Below are 18,155 nucleotides of genomic sequence, written 5' to 3' on the forward strand. Positions count from 1 at the left end.
TATTAACTCATGGTCTCAGCTTCATGTTGACCCAATCCCTGAAGTTAACCCTAATGACAAAGCTAACTCAGGTTGAAGCTTCACTCTGAGTACATCACTAAGAAGAAAGCAGCAAATTTTCCCGAATCAACTATGTTAAATTAAACTCACCACACAGGCCTTACTGGCAAGAGCCATAAGCCAAGCTCAGGCATTATGCAGGCATATCCAACACACTAGCCTGAATCCAAGCCCATAAACCCAGTAATAGCATTGGCCAAATACTACAGTTTGTCATAAAAACTAGACCTGTGACCTGTCTCAGACAGGCAATTTAGTACAGTTTTACAGGCCCCTATTTGCAACGGTCATAAGGCCTGTACTAACCAGCCCATTCCACCCAGACTCCATTCCCAAGGCTAGTTGTCAAATTTAATCCAATCCCTAAAGATAGATTAGTGATTCGAACTAAACCATAGACCAAAACTACTCGTACAAAAAAGCTGTTACAACCTGGGGCATATCAGCCCTAAAACTAACTCTAATCTATCTCTTCCTAGTTCTCAAACCCAGGTAAGGCCTCCTGCATCACCTAGATCTGATCACCAGCAGGCAGCCTCAACAATTTTAAGCTTAGCTTGATGGCCCCTTGTATTTTAGCACAGTACTATTGGGTGCTGTGGGACCCCCGACCTGTAGCATCGCGTCTTTTTCCAGAGGTATAACATCAATGGGCTGTAGTGTTACTCTCTGAGTTCTACAGATTCTTCTATTTCTCTGCCTGAGCTTTGATTCTATTCCTAACAGATTTAGTTTCTTTAGTGTCAAATATCTGCTCTTCAAAGAGTGATAACATCTCCACAGTTTTTCTTTAAGTGCTCTAAGAGCAGGGTTTTTTGGTCATGATTTCTTCTCTGGACTGCTTGATCCATAAGCCCAAAGTCCACTCAGTTCTGATCCCACACTGAGGGAAACGGCACTGCGCTGTGTCATATAAAGCATCTGTTCTCATTCAGCATTATCTGCAATGAGGCTGTGATCTTCTAATAGTCTGCCTTAAATATAATTTAGCGTTCTGCTAAACGGCTCATGTCTACCCACTGCACTGCAGGGTCCTTTCCTCTCTGTGACCACTGATCATGCACGTACTAGACGGAGACAGCTGGCAGGATGCTGATCTGACCCACAAGATGCATTTGGCATGTAGGACAACAGGATGATACATAGGTTTACTTTTTACAAGTAATTTCACTGTGCTTTCACTACACATTTAAAGGTAAATGCAAACTTTCTTTGCTAATTTTGAGTCTGGAGCAAAATTCCCATAGTCCCAATTGTCTTCAGAGCTGAAGGACTGCACTTCTTTTCCAGCACGAACTACATAAGTTTCCACGTTGCTTGCTAGGCATGGGACAACGGCACATAAGACAATCAGTTCTTCTCCACTATTACTTCATCCTGGTCAGTATAATTTGTTTTAAAATCAGTTTTACTTGAGAAGTAGAAGCAGATTTGATCTGTTCATCCATCTCTTTTGCTTTTTCTAGCACCAGTTCAAATTCATTGGTATTGGCAAATAGATCAAAAGAATTTCAATTTTCATCTTTCCTTCTCAGAAAAAAAAAAAAACCACCCTTTTTTTTCCTTTAGGCAATATTCATTTGACATTGATTGTACTCAATGACTACAATTTTTTATCACAGATTTTCTGTCATGCATATATTAAAACCAACACATTAATGCATCCTCAGTAATGCAACTGAACTGGTAACACAAGACCACCAAGTGGGACCTCCATTGATTCTTCATATTATTTACTGTAATGCTGCTACACTACCAAAGGTAAAAATCTTCCCATGGGGTATCCACAAAAGCTATGAACGATTTCATTTCCCACAGAAAGAACTTAATGAATTCATCAAACCACGCATTTGACTGAACTAATGGGTCATAAAATGGAAATTTCTCATTTGGTTTTGCTGGTTACAATTATGGGTTTGTTTTGTTCTGCAACATTACGAGAGATTCCTCTTAACTGGGTATTTGAATATTAGAATATTTTTTACTGCTCTTTGCTGTTGATAATGAACTGCAATTTACAACAGTGGGATACTTCACGCTACTTTGCATTTTGCAGCCATCACAAGAATACATACATTTAATGATATAATATTGTTTCTTATCTCAGATAAAGTGCAGATAAAGTAATTTACACCAAAAAAACTCCCCCCACCCTTACAATGCAAAATGGTTCACATGACAAAAAGAAGATGACTGGAAATGACATATGAGTCATGACGTGCCATTAACGTGCTTTTTATGTAATGTCTGACTAAAGGCCCTGTCTGCTAGTGGCTGCCTCCTTCCTCTAAATTCCACATATTGCTCTCACGTAAATTCAATAATCTGGAAATTTCAAGCTTAAAGTGCCATGCCATTTGTCAGCAGAGGGAGCCATGCATTTTGGGATAGCAACATATCTCTTCCCATGGAGACATATCCCTTACCTTTGTTACTCCCATTCCCCATCTTATCTCACTTGGAATGGGAAGGACCTCTCTCTCTTCACTAACTATAGAGGTGACCAACTTAGATAGGGAACCTGACTCTTATAGGACTAATTTTAGGAGAAAATATATTCTGTTGTGAGTAATGACGAAGAAAGAACTCTTCTGCAGTACTTACTTCACTTGATGTAAAGCATTGCCCCAGAAATACCTGTTCGAGCAGCCTGTATTACCACTACACGTCATTGGGAATTTTTGTTGAAACGAAAACTTTCATGCATCATTATGGCATTTTTGATTGCAACATAAGACTTCACTCTGAATTAGGAAGCAATTGAGCTGGAGTCTTCTACATCTCAATTACTGAGCTATGGTGTCTCGTATCTGCATAAAGTATTTCATATTGGGGATTATTCATGAGCTAGCCCAATCAGCGTTCCTTATTACTTTTCTGCTGCAGTCAGACTTCTCATGATAGAAAACACTAAAGGAAGTCATACAGGATTAGAAATAAAAACTTCATCAAGGTACCACCGATTTTCTTCCACCAAAAATACCCTACTATCTAATTCCACAATATCCAATGGACTGAATGGGAATATGAACATCAAATAGACTCAAACGATTCAGAAGAATGGATTAAAATCTTAATCTGAATCTGACGGTGGGACAATCTGATTATAAAATAACACCTGTTCTTTCAAGAATGTGTAGCAGGAAGTTTGTTTTGTGTGTTCTTTTCTCTGTCTCCTTTAATACCATTAATGAATATTCTTCACCTGGTTTCTCCAGAAACGTACATAAATGCATGTTGGTACAATGAATATCATGGCACTTGTAAAATATTTTTTATTATAATAGCTGAGCTGGAGGGTTGCAATGTTTTTCATCATCTTTACTGCTTTTGGACACCGTTTCCCTAAACCCAGGAGAAATTCTGGGCTCATCCCACAAGTAATTTTGAAATCCCATGACATTTTATGGCACAGTTTCATTTGTTTCAGTTATCCAGCTACAGTAGCAGGCTACTGCAATTATTTACTTTATGATATTTGCATGGTTTGTTGGTTTTATTTTAAGAGAAAGTGGTTTATTTTAAAAGAAAAAAAATCCCCACAATATGTTTTATTTATTTCCTGAGGACTTTGACTTGCACAAGTAGGCACTAAACATTTGAAATTGACTTTCCAGAGCACAACAGTAAAAAAACTTAAGAATGTGGCTTAGTTTCATTTAAAACAGTAAAAATTGACCTTGTAAACATTTCCATAGGAGGTAGGATACATACATTTGACAATCTGTCAAATAAGAGAAAGTAAACAGTTACTCTGTGGTCCTAATAAATAATGAGCAACACAGGCATTAAATAAACATTTTTATATAAAAACATATAAGGGAAAGACTAAAATAGCATTTTTAATAAATTAGGAATAGATGTAATCATTTCTTTACAACTTAGTCTTTCTTGCAAGAATCACTGACTCTTTCTGCTCACCCCGAATTTCTGATTGAAAAGCTGTAATGCTGAGAACAATCCTGAATGATTCACAAGCAGGACTCAATCCGAATATAACTTTTTGTGTGTGTGTGGAGGGCTGCTACTATCTCTAAAATGGCTCCTTTAACACCTATATGTAATACTTTTCTATTCCACCAACTTGAAGGGGATTGTCATTGTAGCCTTAACATCTGGATTTCAAAAGTAAGCTTAAGGCACTGACATGTCTCTCCCAGTTCAGGTTCCTCCAGCAGCTGCTCCCATGAAGACAGTGTTGATTGGTGGTAAAGATGACACCATATCTCTACTTGCTGGGCCATGGGACTCCAGATTTTCCTGAGAAGAGAACTGACCAGATGTTCCGTACATACACTGGGAAGATGTGGTTTGCATGTTTGAAGCTGTGGAAAAAAAAAGGTTATCATCATTGGAAGTTTTCTATCTATTGAATTTAACAAAAACCAGAATCCAATTTCATCTGATGGAAACCCTTATCTACCAGGCACAATATGTGAAGGACGGAAATATCAACACTTCTATACTTCACTCAATTTACCCATACTTCTATAACTTTTCTTCGGTGGCTCCTCACACCATCAGGTAATAGGTCAAAACCCAAGTGAACTCTGCTAAAAATCCAGATACGGGCCTGAAGTTTATGGCTTGCATATGAACCATCTCCCATGAAAATTGTGCAAAGCTATTTATGTGCGCTATACTTGTCTTCCCATATTTTGCACCATTCAGGTCCATATTCACTGGTGGTACCACTGCTACCACCTGGCACATACCAACATAGAATACAGAAGATACTTGATGGACACAGTCCCTGCATGGTGGTGTTGGCTTTTTTCCCCCCTCTTTAGCATCCTTAAAGAACTGAGAACAGAATTCTTGCAGAGCCTTAATGAGGCAAGTAATGTCTGATCTTCCATGCAAGATTACAATGGAAGAAGTAGGAAGAGGTAATCTTGTGGAGAAACAAATGATGCTCTAGTTTGTATCTTCCATGCGATCCTTTTTGGAATGTGAGACCAAACTCAGCTGCCATTTATTTAATGCATATACCAAAAAAACGCCTTTGGAATTAGGTAATTTCAGCTAAAATTCACTGTCAGTGGGAACTTTGCCTAATACACACAGTTTTTGAAGCACAGGACAGGAAGGGACTATACCACGGGAGGTATGTATATAGACATCCCTGACCCAGGGTCCATTTGATCTGCTTGACAGTGGGGATCCTTAAGAGCCCTTAAAAGACCCCAGTCCATTATTGGCTCACTTAATAGTTAGAAAGTGTTTCCTAACATGGATTTTTCTGCAATTCAGGCTAGTCATTCCACTCCTTAAGGACAATGGATCATAGCCCTCCTCATGGGAGCAAAGAGTTATTAAACCCACTGTCCTGCAAATTCAAGGAAAACACATCTTAGGTACAGAGCTATTTTATCCCTATATACTATACATCTCATATACTATATATGTGAGCTACAGTTTAATACTCAGCACTTGTTAGGATGCTAAAAAGTTCATAGCTCTTCCTCAGTCATTGGCTATACTTACGCATAGGAGTCCGACAGACAATTGAAGGTGAGGACTCTGTGTAGTATGAGCTTGTTTGTTTTCTTCCGCTGTCATCCAAGATATTCAGTGGATCATGTATATCACTGTATGATGGCAATGATCGAATGCTGCTTACACTGCTGATTACAGAAACATGTTGATCCACCATTGTTCCAAGTCTGTGAGATTCTGGATAATTTATATTGTTTCCATAATATCCTATGGACAGGAGATTAGAAAAAAGCAGAGTGAAACTACTGTTGAAGAGAAAGGCTAGGATAGGAGCCTGTGATAACCTGGGACAAAAGGCAACTGTTACTGTCTGTGTCCCTTGAGAATAAGATTATTTATGTACACATACAGCCTAGTAACATTAGTAACATATGCAGTGACTGACCCAAAAGAGTGGTGGTAACAAGGGAGCAAAAAAGAGCTGAGTCAAGCCTTCAGTTTGGAATTGCCCTTCCCTTCTAAGTTCAGAATCAAACAGCAGCCTGCAATCAGTGGCTATAAGAGATACCACGGGGACTCCTATCCCCGGTTCAGTGCTCCCTTCTGGAGCTCACAATCAAGGAAAATACAAGTGGAAAGAAAATCTCCATGGTAATATGTACTTACTGCATATACAAATCCATATAAAAGCAACATTTCCACTGTGTCTTTCCTCCAGAAGAGGGAAGTGATTTTGCTGACTATATCTCTGAAGCAGACTGTGGCAATAACTTTACATTTGAAGCATGAGAAATATTAGGGCCAAACTTTCAAACTAATGCTAATGCACATTTTTGTACTTCGTTTCATCATCCTGACTCTGTCACTAGAATGGTCCATTATGTTGATCCCCGAGGTAAGTTATCTTATGGCTGCTCTATTTCACAGTAGGTGTTTTGGGAGCTTGTCAAGAGATTGTTAAATCAGCAGGTTATCCTGGGTTTGCTTCCTTTATGCAAGACATGGTGATGTTGCCAAAGGAAGATTAGCATAGGTGCATCAGATGCATTTGAGGTCAGCTGAGGATTCACCAGAGGAAAATAAATCCTTAAGTAGCTTCTTAAGCTGCTTTATAATCTCTGTGTGTCATCACAGAAGTGGAAAACAGGAAGGTATAAATAAGACCTGAAAAACATCTTCCACAGAAAAAGGCAGAGAAGTGTTTCACTCCAGCAAGGAAAGAGAAACAGAAGGGAAAAAGAAAATATATATTAATACCGTTGGAAGCATTAGCGGTATATGCTGCTCCTGGGCACGTAGACACTGAGTTGCTCAAGAAATTGAAACTCCCAGTATTCAGAAACTGCATATTGTGCGTGTCCTGAGACATGGATGAGGGACCATAACTGGAAGGAGATCTGGCATTGTATGGAGACACAGCACAACTGTTGCTGAAGTAGTCTCTGGAGAACTGCTGTTCACTCAAGGCATTGAATCGGCTGTGCTCTGCTCTGTGGTGGTAAACTCCTGAAGTGGAATGGGCCTGAGTTCTGAACATAGCCTGGTAATTGGAATTGTTTCCATAGTAATTCTGATTAGTTTGTGACAAAGTCTGATAAAGGGGTTCTGAGTAGGAAGAGCACTGTGAATGTGTGGATAGCACTTGACCTACACTTGGAGGTCTCACAGCCATTGGCCCCTGGTTGATAACACTTCCTCGGCTGACCATGGCTGGTGAAATGGGTGGAGTCATCAGGTGACCAGTGCTTTGAGACAGCTCCATCTGACCTGGAATAAATAAGCATTAGCCATGATTATTAGCATTCATACTCCAGTACTGCTGAATAGAGTGGACCTGTTAAGACACTAAACCCCTAGTGAAGTGTGCATTACCATTTGAAACCTTTAGAAAGGATATGCATTGTGTCGTCCCCCTCCCAATACACTTAATCCATGGCTTCAGGCTATAAATCTTCCCACTTTCATTCTCCAGTTTGAAGACTGCCACATTCAGTGGGAAATTCCAGCGGTTACAAGCCTCTTGTGCTCCAGGTGTTACTGCCAGGTGTTCTCACAAGAACCTCACCAAGCCAACAGGTATAGGATAGTTTTACCATTGTTCCAAGAGGATCTATTACAGGGCTGTACAATTCCTGCCTTCTGTAAATCAGCACAGAGGGCAAGTTCATGAAACTAGAGGTCTTTATAAATGCATATGGTAATTTACCTGCTGTAGGTGACCCTGCTCTGTCAGGGGGGTTGGACTAGATGATCTCCAGAGGTCCCTTCCAACCCTGACCATTCTGTGATTCTGTGATTGCTCCTGCTACAGCAATGTGTTACTGTGGACTGAAAGACTAACAAGCAAATAGGAAAAGGAGAAACTGGAAGAACTGATACATACCTGTCAGCTGCATATTCTCAGTGTCTCCTGTGACAAAGGGGTTCAGACCAGAAGACACACTGCTGGACTGGCTAGTTGACAAGGACACATAGGTTTGCTCTGCTAGACACTCATTTTTGACTGAAGTGTCACTGGGTAGAGGAGCAGCTTTGTTACGATTTGCTAGGAAGCAAGAGCTTGGTGATGCCGTAAAGGTGGCTTTGCTTGCATCTGGAAGAGTAAGTGAAAACTCTTGGTGGCTGTTATGTATGTTCATTGCACATAAATTCACTACTAGTATATATACAGCATATGAGCTGCCTGATTTGTTTGTATCTTTGCTTGCTTATTTTAAAACCCAGTGAAGACTCCATATTTTGCACGTAGCCAATGAATACAAATATTGCTCTAGTCTTCATCTTTCCAATGGAACTGTTTGTATCATAGTCCCTGACCTGACCTACATCACAGAGTATCAGCTCCTTACTGAAACCATCATAGTGAAGGTATGAATCAGATTTATTCCCTTGAAGAAAATGTCAGCAATGAAGTCAAGTAAATTGCACTAAGATGAATCAGGGACATGACGCTTCATCCTAAAGAATTAACAATGGGAATTTTAGAATGCTTGAACTCTATTTTCATACCGATATCTACAGAAAAGCATTTGTTTTACTCAGTAGTTCTTCAGTTTTCTGCAGACTATTGACACAATCAGTAGAAGTTTTGCTATTCTTCGGTGGAAACCATGATTTTACCTTATGGTTTCAAGTACTTCACCTAAGTATCCAAGAATAAGCCAACTGCTACATAGGACAAGTTTTTTTCCTGAAGGTTGAATTGAAAGAAAAAGCGCAGCATCTACTGTCAGACAAATTCTGTGCAAGTTTCTTGCAGCGAAGTGCAGATTTAGCATTAAAACAACAAAAAATTTAAAGATTGATTGCTGGTACTAATGCTAATAAAAAATAATTCAGCAGAACCCAGTTGAGTTTCAATGGATATTTAGGATTAACTTGGACCAGAATTTGATCCAAATCAATCTTCATTCATTTTATAGCAAAGGACCTGGGAGCATATGACTTCAAACTGTCTAACCTTGAAGAAGCTTGGTAGATGGAAAATGTTAAGGATACTGTTTTAATTTCATTTTGTTTCTCTTCCACATAGTAATACTTCAGTCAGATACTAAACAGGGCTCCAAACTTGTGTTCCAACCTTACAGGGATATTTGCATTTTTGGTAACATTTAATACATTCCTAGTTCAAGATGTAATTACTTATTTAAGCTTTGGCAGAAAAACTGGATTAGGAATTCCTGCCCTTTCTGCTACTTATACCTCTTTTCATACTTCAGCTTGTGGCCTTTCAGATGTACCTACAAGTGTTTGTCGCATCCAAGATCATTTCAGTGATCCAATGTATTCACATTCCCACAAAATGTTATTAAGTGACCTATGGTAGGAAGGTGGGAATGAATTGCTGAATGAATGTTCACAAGCTTTTCAGGTGAATTTGACAATGTTGCATATAACTACACATTCAGGAGAAGACAGTAAGCCTGCTTCTGTTTAAAGTTAAACAAATATGTCAATTTCTAAAAATACAGGAGAATATTCAAAAGAACCAAGCTCTAGTTACCTAAATTCTTCATGTATTTGTCCAGTAGATTCTGGAGTTCTTGTTCTTTGTCATTGTTGAACTGTGTCTCCATGGCGAGCAGGATGTACTCATCTAGTAGCATGCGGATCAAATGAAAAGAACCTTTTGGAGGAGAAAGAGAGAGAGTAGCTGAGTTATCTTTGTGACCATCTCTCACCACTCTACAAGAAGCAAGTGAAACAAACAAATAATTGTGGACTTTAAATGACCTGGCAAGACCAACAAGGAATAGCGCCTAACTTCTAGCTCTAATCTCTCTTTGCACTGGCTCACCTAGCTCAATTGTTTACTGTCCTGTAGGCTATTTGACCACTAATTACATCAAAGAAAAATACTGATGAAAGTGAGACATGCTTTATACTTGAAGAGGGCACACAGTGGAGCTAGATAAGGCCAAAGTCTGCTAGAATGCCTCTGCTCTATTTCTGTTTGCCTTGTGCTAAATAACCAGACAATAACTGGTGAAGTCTTTGACCTTATTTCAAGGATATATCACATTAAAAACGTGTCTCTCCCTACAGCCATTTCAAATACCCTCTGAATTTTAGATAACAATGTACCTACAACTAAACTTTGGAAATTATGTACGAGGTTTAATGTGAGTTTCACTTGCTCTACCATCTTCTATTTCATAAAAGGTTCTTTCTGAGACTCCCCAAAAATGTAAACATTTCTAAAGATGGACATATGAACCTTAATTTTTAAAAGCCACATACACTGTTGAATTGACTGTCTGCTGACCCCAGAATTAAATCAGTAGTGATCTGCCAATTTTGTTTTGCATTTATGGAAACATACCATGCACAAGAACTTCTACACAGCAGTAATTTTCTACCAAACTGATCCACATGTAAAACAAATAATTTAAATCTTCTGTCTCCTATACTGAGATATGCAAATAGACTTCCATTGCCATATCAAACCAAACTGAGCTTCTAACTCTTAAATGGCAAAGCAGTATCAAATAGCAATTCAAAAGAAAAATACCTTTTAAAAATGAACGTGTGACACAGGTCACCAACAAAATATTGCTAGCATTTACTGTGAAATGTTAGTTTGAAAAACACATTACACAGCATTTGTGACTTTGATCAAAGAATCTTTAGACTAGGACAGGCTCCTCTGCTCAGGAAATGGTGGAAAGCTGGTAAGTGCTAGCACATAATTACAAAATATGAGTGTTTTTACAAAGTCCAGGTACCAAAACTTGACGCGTTGTTTAGAGTTAGGTTATGCATCACCCGAGCACCAAAAAAACTCCATTTGAGAAGGAAGTCTTGAGCTCTCTTCTTTAAAGACCTCCCATTTTGCTTGCTTGCCTGAAAGAGAATAGTAAAATACTGTTAAGTATGGAACTTGCTTTCTGCACACAGGAGAGAAGAAAGGAGAGCTGAATAAGCCTGAGAGTTCAAGGAGTCGTTGACACAGGCTGATGCGGCAGGGTGGATCAAGCTGCCTGATTCAAACTGTCTTCATGATGTGTGTCCTACAGTGATAAAGAGCAGCATTCACTCTTTTCAGTGCAACCAGAGTAGAGCTCTGAAAATGTTAGGTGAAGTGAACTCCTCACTGCTTGCAGTCTGCTGTGTCCTGAAGGTATATAAATTACCTCATATTCTAGTATTAAAGGTGTCAAATTGGTCTGTAAATATACAGGTGCACAGGGCAGAAAGAAAGAAAAAAACACCACCCTCTGGCACTATGTTATTGCATACAAGCAGGGACCAGAAACTAGTCTTTGTACTTTACTGTCATTTGCATTATACTAGCCACACTTTCTCTTTATAAAATGGTATGTTTACTATCATAACATTGATGCTTTTAATGCTGCTCATTTCATACTGTCATTTTGCTCTGGCAGTGATTTGTTCATGTGGTAACGTATGCCCTGTTGCTTTCTCAAACAGCAAGCAGAAAGAAGCTGTTGTGCGAGTTTGACAGTAACCACACTTTAGAATGAACAGAAGGCAGACAGCAATGTAAGGATTAAATGCTCTGTAAATTATTAGCTTCTGCTGAGTTGACCTAGCCTCCTATCAGGAGTCGTTGGTATTTCTTACCCTTAACTACAGGAAAACAATGCTAGGAACCATACCTGTTAACTTTAATAATACAGCATCTACATAGTAGATGCTGCATGGGAGAGTGTTTCACCTTTTCTGCCTGGCTTGTTTATCTGGAATTGTCTTCTGAAATTGTGGAATCAATTTTAGACCATAATCATTCGGTTCCAAAATAAGTTGTGATTGCTCAGCTTCAGTGGGAGTTTTGTGTCTAGGAAAGTTTGTATGAGGACTTGCTTTGGGTGTGCTGCCCAGAATCACCCAAAGCTCCTCACTGTGCTGCTCACATATGACAGCAAACATTAGGAAACTCAGAGTGTTTTAAAAACAAAGAAATTATCACTGTCTCTAATGAAATTTGGAAAAAAAGGTGAAGAAAGGAAAAATGACATGCCTATGGTTATTCTGCAAGTGCAGAGTCACTTTTCTGCAAGTCAGTCAAAGCTAACTGCACCGTCTCCTCCTTTTGCATCCATTCATATGAAGATGCTCCCTAAAATGATGGATAAGATGCTGCATTTGCAGATAGAACAAGACCTGATGAGAAGACCAGTGTTCAGCTACTAGCAAGCAACATGTAACATTTTATTCTGCTAGTTTACACTCATTAGAGTCATATATTGTGTAAATATCTCTTACTTGAGCTATAACTCAGAACTCAATTATTTTGTTCAGAGCTACAGTATAATAATTTCTGTATAACTATGTGTATATAAAACACTTGTGATTATAAAGCATCTTGTAAATTGGGGGGGAGGGGGGGAATCCTATCAAAACTATCAATTACTGTGTTAAGCACCTTATAAAGCTACAAAACTGTACCTTCTGTCCTGGTCTGTAGAAATCCTTCTACAGGTTAGCTACTTCTGTATCCTTCTGCTACACTAACTTATACCACACACAGTACCATCTGAATACCATGAAAGAAAGAATTGCTTCTCTAAGAAACAACTTTTGCTCACCCAACTCACTGAGCAATACCCCTGTGATTCTGCCTGCACAGATAAGATGGATGGGTTTCTTTTATGTACAGTTTATGACAGTGCTGACTTTAATGTTTTAGTTAAGATACTACTTAGTTTGTCACACACATAAGACTGTTCAACAGCACCCAACGTGATTAATTACAACTAATAGCACTGGAACCTTTCACACCAAATGAAGAACTCCCCTGTTACAGTAAAGAGATGGGAGCAGAGACGAGCATCCCATGTGGAAAAACACTGGGACTGCATAAGTAAGGGACTGTGTAAGGAGTACGGGGAGTAGGATTTAGTCTTGAGTCAGGCAGAACATTTAAAAGGTACCTTGATAACCCTTTGCTCAACCACAGTATCCAACCATTCAATAAATGATTCCACAGTGGCATTCTTCTTTAGAAGGTCCTTCAGTTCTTGGAACACTGTAATAGAGTCATCTACCATGTAAAAAGGAGAACATATCATTGCACGCTATTCTGAATGTGAGAAAAAGCCACTCACCAGCCATATGACAATATTGTAGCATGGAAAGGAAAAGCAAAGAATTAGAGCAGTGAAGAAATAAACAATTCCCTAGCAAAGCAAGCAGACACACATCCATCACACATATATATTTGAACTACTTAAGCATTACAATGATACAAGTTAAAAGACAATGAAGTTTTACAAGAAAATAAAAGCAAAAAAAAATTTCTGCAATTTTCCATTCCTTTTCAGATTCGGCCTTGAAAATTCTTCTATTACTAAATTTAGTAAGTAAAGCTTTATCTGTAATGTGGCAGATTTGTATACTGTCTTAGGTTTCCCCTATATTTTACAAGTTTCTCACAATATAATGCAAAGCTAACTTCCTCAATTCCCACTTTCAAAAAAGTGGCTGAATGACCAGTTATTTCTCTTCCCCTTTTCTTTTTTTGACCAGTGTGAAAGAAGACAAAGAACAAAATAGAAAACAATTACACAAAAAGTAGGAAATGGGCAACTCAAATGAAAACATGAATAGGATTGTGAACCATTAAAGAGAACAAACTTTCATGATCAAAGTAACAATATTTAGAGGACAACACATTGCTGTCGCTCTCCTTTCAGTTCTCCAAGCTCTGAACGACATGGTTCCTATGACAAAAGTTATCATTTTAATAGAGAAAATGGCTGTATCTTTTTTTTCAACAACAGGTATGTATATGAAAATTACCACCCTCAAAATCTGTACTTTATTCCATTCTATTCTGTGTATTAAAATAGCTGTTACACTCTATAGAAAATTAGGTATTTTTTCAAAGAACAACTTTCAGCAAAAAAAATATCTATTAGTACCAAAAAAAAAGTAAACTAGCTCAAATATCCATTAAATTGAGTCATAATGATATGGAATTTTTGAGACATCTTTCCAGAATTCATCTGTGCTAATATCCCCCTCACGGAGGACAAAACTTCAAAAGAGATTTTATTACACAGCAACTGGCATGTAAATGATTTTTTCAGCAACCCTTTAAAGTCATCTAGCTGGAATGACTTCCCAGCGCAAGCTTCTGTTCTTGTAGGACATGCTAGGGCAACCAATTGGTTTTCTTAAGCTACTGAAGTTAACACTGAGCTCGATTACACAATGCAGTGCCCACGTGTGCCTTTTCTCAGTCCATCTCCAAGTAGAGTAGTGTGGCATGGACTGAAAGGGTGAATTACTTTTAATGATACAAATGTATCACCATGGACTTACATTCACTGTAGACCTCCCCATCAGAGTCTGTGCTTCCTGAGACTGCAAGGAGTGCCTGAGAGCCAATGCTATTCAAATCAACTTTTTCAATATCCGACACCATGGAATTCACCACATGCTGATCAAAAAGGGCTGGCCGAGCAATCTGTAAGAGAAGGCAAGGTAAAATCCTGAGAGCTGTTGTGGTTTAACCCCAGATGGCCACTAAGCACCATACAGCTGCTCATTCACTCCCCACCCTCCCGTGGGATGGGGGAGAGAATTGGAAATGTAAAAATAAGAAAACTTGTGGGTTGAGATAAAAACAGTTTAATACTTTTTTTAAAGTAATAATAATAATGTTTGACATTAAAGTACAAAGTAAAAACAATTATTATTATTATTACTGTTGTTGTTGTTGTTATAAGGAAAAGGGAAAAAAATAACAGAGAGAAAAACACAATCCAAGAAAGACAAGTGATGCAAATGAAAACAATTGCTCACCACAAACCGACACTGAGCCAGTCCTGAGCAGTGTCCCTCCCACCAACCTTCCCCCGGTTTTTATTGCTGAGCATGACATCATATGGTATGGAATATCTCTTTGGTTAGTCAGGGTCAGCTGTCCCAGCTGTGTCCCCCACCAACTCTTTGTGCAGCCCCAACCTACTCTCTGGAGGGGTGTGTGGGAAGCAGAAAAGGCCTTTACTCTGTGTAAGCACTGCTCAGCAACAGCTAAAACATGCCTGTATTACCAACACCATCTCCAGCACAAATCCAAAACACAGCTCCATACTTGCTACTATGAAGAATATTAACTCTGTCACAGCCAAAACCAGCACAGACCCACACCTGGGGATCACCTGAACAACTTCTCAGAGAAGAATCATATTTTGTTTAATTTTCTTATCATGGCTGTGTTTTTCACAGATCAGATGAGGTAATGTTTCTCTTCCATTAGACTTCTAATGCTCTTCTAATGTGCCTTCCTATCAGATCATCTTCATGATGTCACCCACTTCTGTCTTAATAATTATGAAAGAGAAAACTAAGTCAATATGAATATATGGTGCATCTACAGTTATTGATGAAGACTACCACCTCAAAGCCCAAGGTGTTAGAATTGAAGTTCCATGAAAGGCATTCATGAAAAGGATACATCCTTTTGTATCATCTACCAAACCATCACATGGAGGTGCCTCCTAATTGCAGATACCTGTATCCTGCCAACACAGACTTGGAGCCCTCAGCTACCTGTTACTCACATGTTCTCCTTTCAGTCAAAACTCAAAAAGAAAGGACATCATGGATAAGACAATGAATCTTTGCTAGGCAAGAAGGATCATCTGGTATTCTCCAATTTGGAACTAAAACAAATACCCATATATTCCACTTCATTTGATTGCCAAAAGTTCTCATGATAGTAGTTCGTTATAATGATGGTCTTTTCTCTCTTTTGTACTACAAAAATTTGAAGTTTAGGTCAGATCTATTTACGGCTGCTTCCTTCTTGCATGGTTAAAACTACAAGATGTAAGTCTTCTATGGCTGAGGTTGAACCCTGAAAAAATAATGCATATCTCATAGACAGTAAGGTGCACTGAATGTAATTAACAATTTTTTTGGATGTTGTTGAGGTTTAACCCTAACTGGCAGCTAGAACCACACAGCTGCTCACTCCCCTCCCCTCCCTTCCTCCCCCTCCCCCCAGGAAGGGTGGGGAGAAGAGGGAAAAAAAGGAGGGGAAAGGAAGAAAAAAATCTCGTGGGGTGAGATAAAGATAGTTTAATAAAAACAATAACAGAAAAGGAAAAATAACAATACTAATAACAACAATTATTATTATTATACAGGTCACTCTCATCACCTGGTGAATTGGCACCATCCTGAGAAGTGATTGTGGATTACCATCCCGCTGGCTAACCCCCATTTATATACTGACCATGACATCTATGGTATGGAATATTTCATTGGCCACTCCATCCTTCTGTCTATGCTTCTATGGCAAGCTGAAAAAAGTCCTTGAATAGTGTAAACATCACTTAGCAACAATTAAAAACTAATAGGTATTACTGACATTCCTTTCACAGCAATAACTACAAAGAAAATTAACTCTTTCCCACCTGAAATCAGGACAGATGTATAGTCTTATTCTGTTTACCTGTGCTAGGTGTAGGAATGACGTCTGTCTTTTCAGGGAGGAAACAAATCTTCGTGCAATAGGCAGTTTCTTATCTGTCAGGCTTTCTGGTAGATTTTCCAAAGAGGAAACAACCCACTGTTCCCAGTTTTTTGCAAAATTTCTTATATCTGCCAGTAAACTACAGGAAAAAAATGTGTTTTAGAGAAACATCAATAAAATTATTTTAAATAATTGTGTTTCAATCTATAATTAACAGATTCCTGGACATATCTGTGAATTATTCCTCAGCTGTCACCAAAAGGAAACAGGAAATGACCAGTCATCAAAAGGCTAAAATTGACTATATATTGAGCTGTACCTCCTCTGAGAAAAACTGTAAGCCATCTGCCAATTGAAATAGGTTGAATAACACTAGCTTTAAGAATAAACTGTAAGAAACCCAAGAACCATTCAAGATATATGAAGCTAAAGGCCTTAGCAGACATAAACCCCCAAACAAGATGCCCTTCAAGGGAACGGAAAGATGAAAAGTTTCAGAGGCAACTTATAATAATCCTCTTATTAATGTCTTGTTTAGAAAAAGCTTAGATATTATGGTGATGCATAGGATACAAACCTGAAAAGTATTCTGGAAAAAAGGTAACAATTATTTCTCCTTAAACACCATGAGTACATTTGTCTCTTTTTTGATCTTCTATGGCTTTAGTGTAGAAGAAACCTATTTCAAAATATCCAGCAAGCCAGTAAAATGGGACATTAAAATACTGTGTCATATTTTAAGGCTGTTCTATAGCTGTCCTCAGAGCTGACACTATTTTGCATACCCTACTGTTCTAAACATGAGCATAAACATCGTGAGAAAATTTCTCTGGGATACAGAATTTCTGCTATTTACCTGGAGTATGCTTAGCAAACAGAACGTATCATTATTATTGTCAATTACCTACCTTTCTGGCATTTCTTGCATTGTTGCAGGGATGAGTACATCTGTAAGGACCTTCAAAAAGGTAACAGAAAATTATATCAAGCTTCCACTGGCCATTTATTCATTCATGTCTGTCTTGTCTACTTAGATTGCTAAGTGATAAGGACAGGAAATTTATACAGAGTAAAGCCATTCAACTTTTTGTCCAGATTTTAATATACCTAGATTTCTCCCATCACTATTAGATTGGAACATATGAGATATTTATGCACCTAGATAGCTCCCATTCTTAATGTATGCCAGCATGCCAGTAAAACAAGAAAGTGCTGTCACTCATGTCTTACAGTAGGGAAATCACTAGAAGAGAGATGAGTAAATGCTTTGTCTTTTCTAGCATCCCTGTGAGTCTCAGTAAAAAACATACTCAAGCATCTCCTAAGTCCTTGAGTGCTATTAGCACTTCTTTCTGGCATACTGGATGTGGCACTGAAGGTGTTCAGTTTAGGACAAATCCCCTATAGCTAAGTGTGGTGTAGAACTGTTTTTGCAAAAAACTTAGCCATCTGGCATGCCTTCTGGGAATGTTATTGCAGAGAGCAAACTTCAGCCTATATGCCAAAAATCTGTTTCTGCTACTAATGTAAATGGTTTGATAATGACAAAACAAAATTCCTCCTTCTTTCTGGCAGCTGTGCTGTCAAGAATATCAAAATTATCATAACAGAGAAGAGGCATAAGAGTAAATTTATAAACTTTTGAGAAATTCTGTCTTATTCAATTTATAATGTAGTACTCCTGTAGTATTTCTTTTTCTGTCACATT

At 38.4% G+C, this 18,155-nt stretch overlaps 1 protein-coding gene across 1 annotated transcript in view; it reads right to left on the bottom strand.

The window, feature by feature from the left end:
• Positions 1–4,221: 4,221 nt before the first annotated feature.
• RFX6 (regulatory factor X6) overlaps positions 4,222–18,155 on the bottom strand; it is a gene marked incomplete at both ends in the record, with an annotated part of 37,620 nt that continues 23,686 nt past the window's right edge. The window contains 10 exons of the mRNA XM_082481341.1: positions 4,222–4,385; positions 5,548–5,766; positions 6,757–7,266; positions 7,883–8,092; positions 9,503–9,625; positions 10,725–10,842; positions 12,894–13,003; positions 14,287–14,431; positions 16,427–16,586; positions 17,356–17,405. Of these exons, the coding sequence (XP_082337467.1) occupies positions 4,222–4,385; positions 5,548–5,766; positions 6,757–7,266; positions 7,883–8,092; positions 9,503–9,625; positions 10,725–10,842; positions 12,894–13,003; positions 14,287–14,431; positions 16,427–16,586; positions 17,356–17,405 (1,809 nt within the window). The remainder of the gene's footprint in view (positions 4,386–5,547; positions 5,767–6,756; positions 7,267–7,882; positions 8,093–9,502; positions 9,626–10,724; positions 10,843–12,893; positions 13,004–14,286; positions 14,432–16,426; positions 16,587–17,355; positions 17,406–18,155) is intronic.

Source organism: Vanellus vanellus (genome assembly GCF_965231255.1).
Source record: "Vanellus vanellus genome assembly, chromosome: 3".
Classification (NCBI taxonomy): Eukaryota; Metazoa; Chordata; class Aves; order Charadriiformes; family Charadriidae; genus Vanellus; species Vanellus vanellus.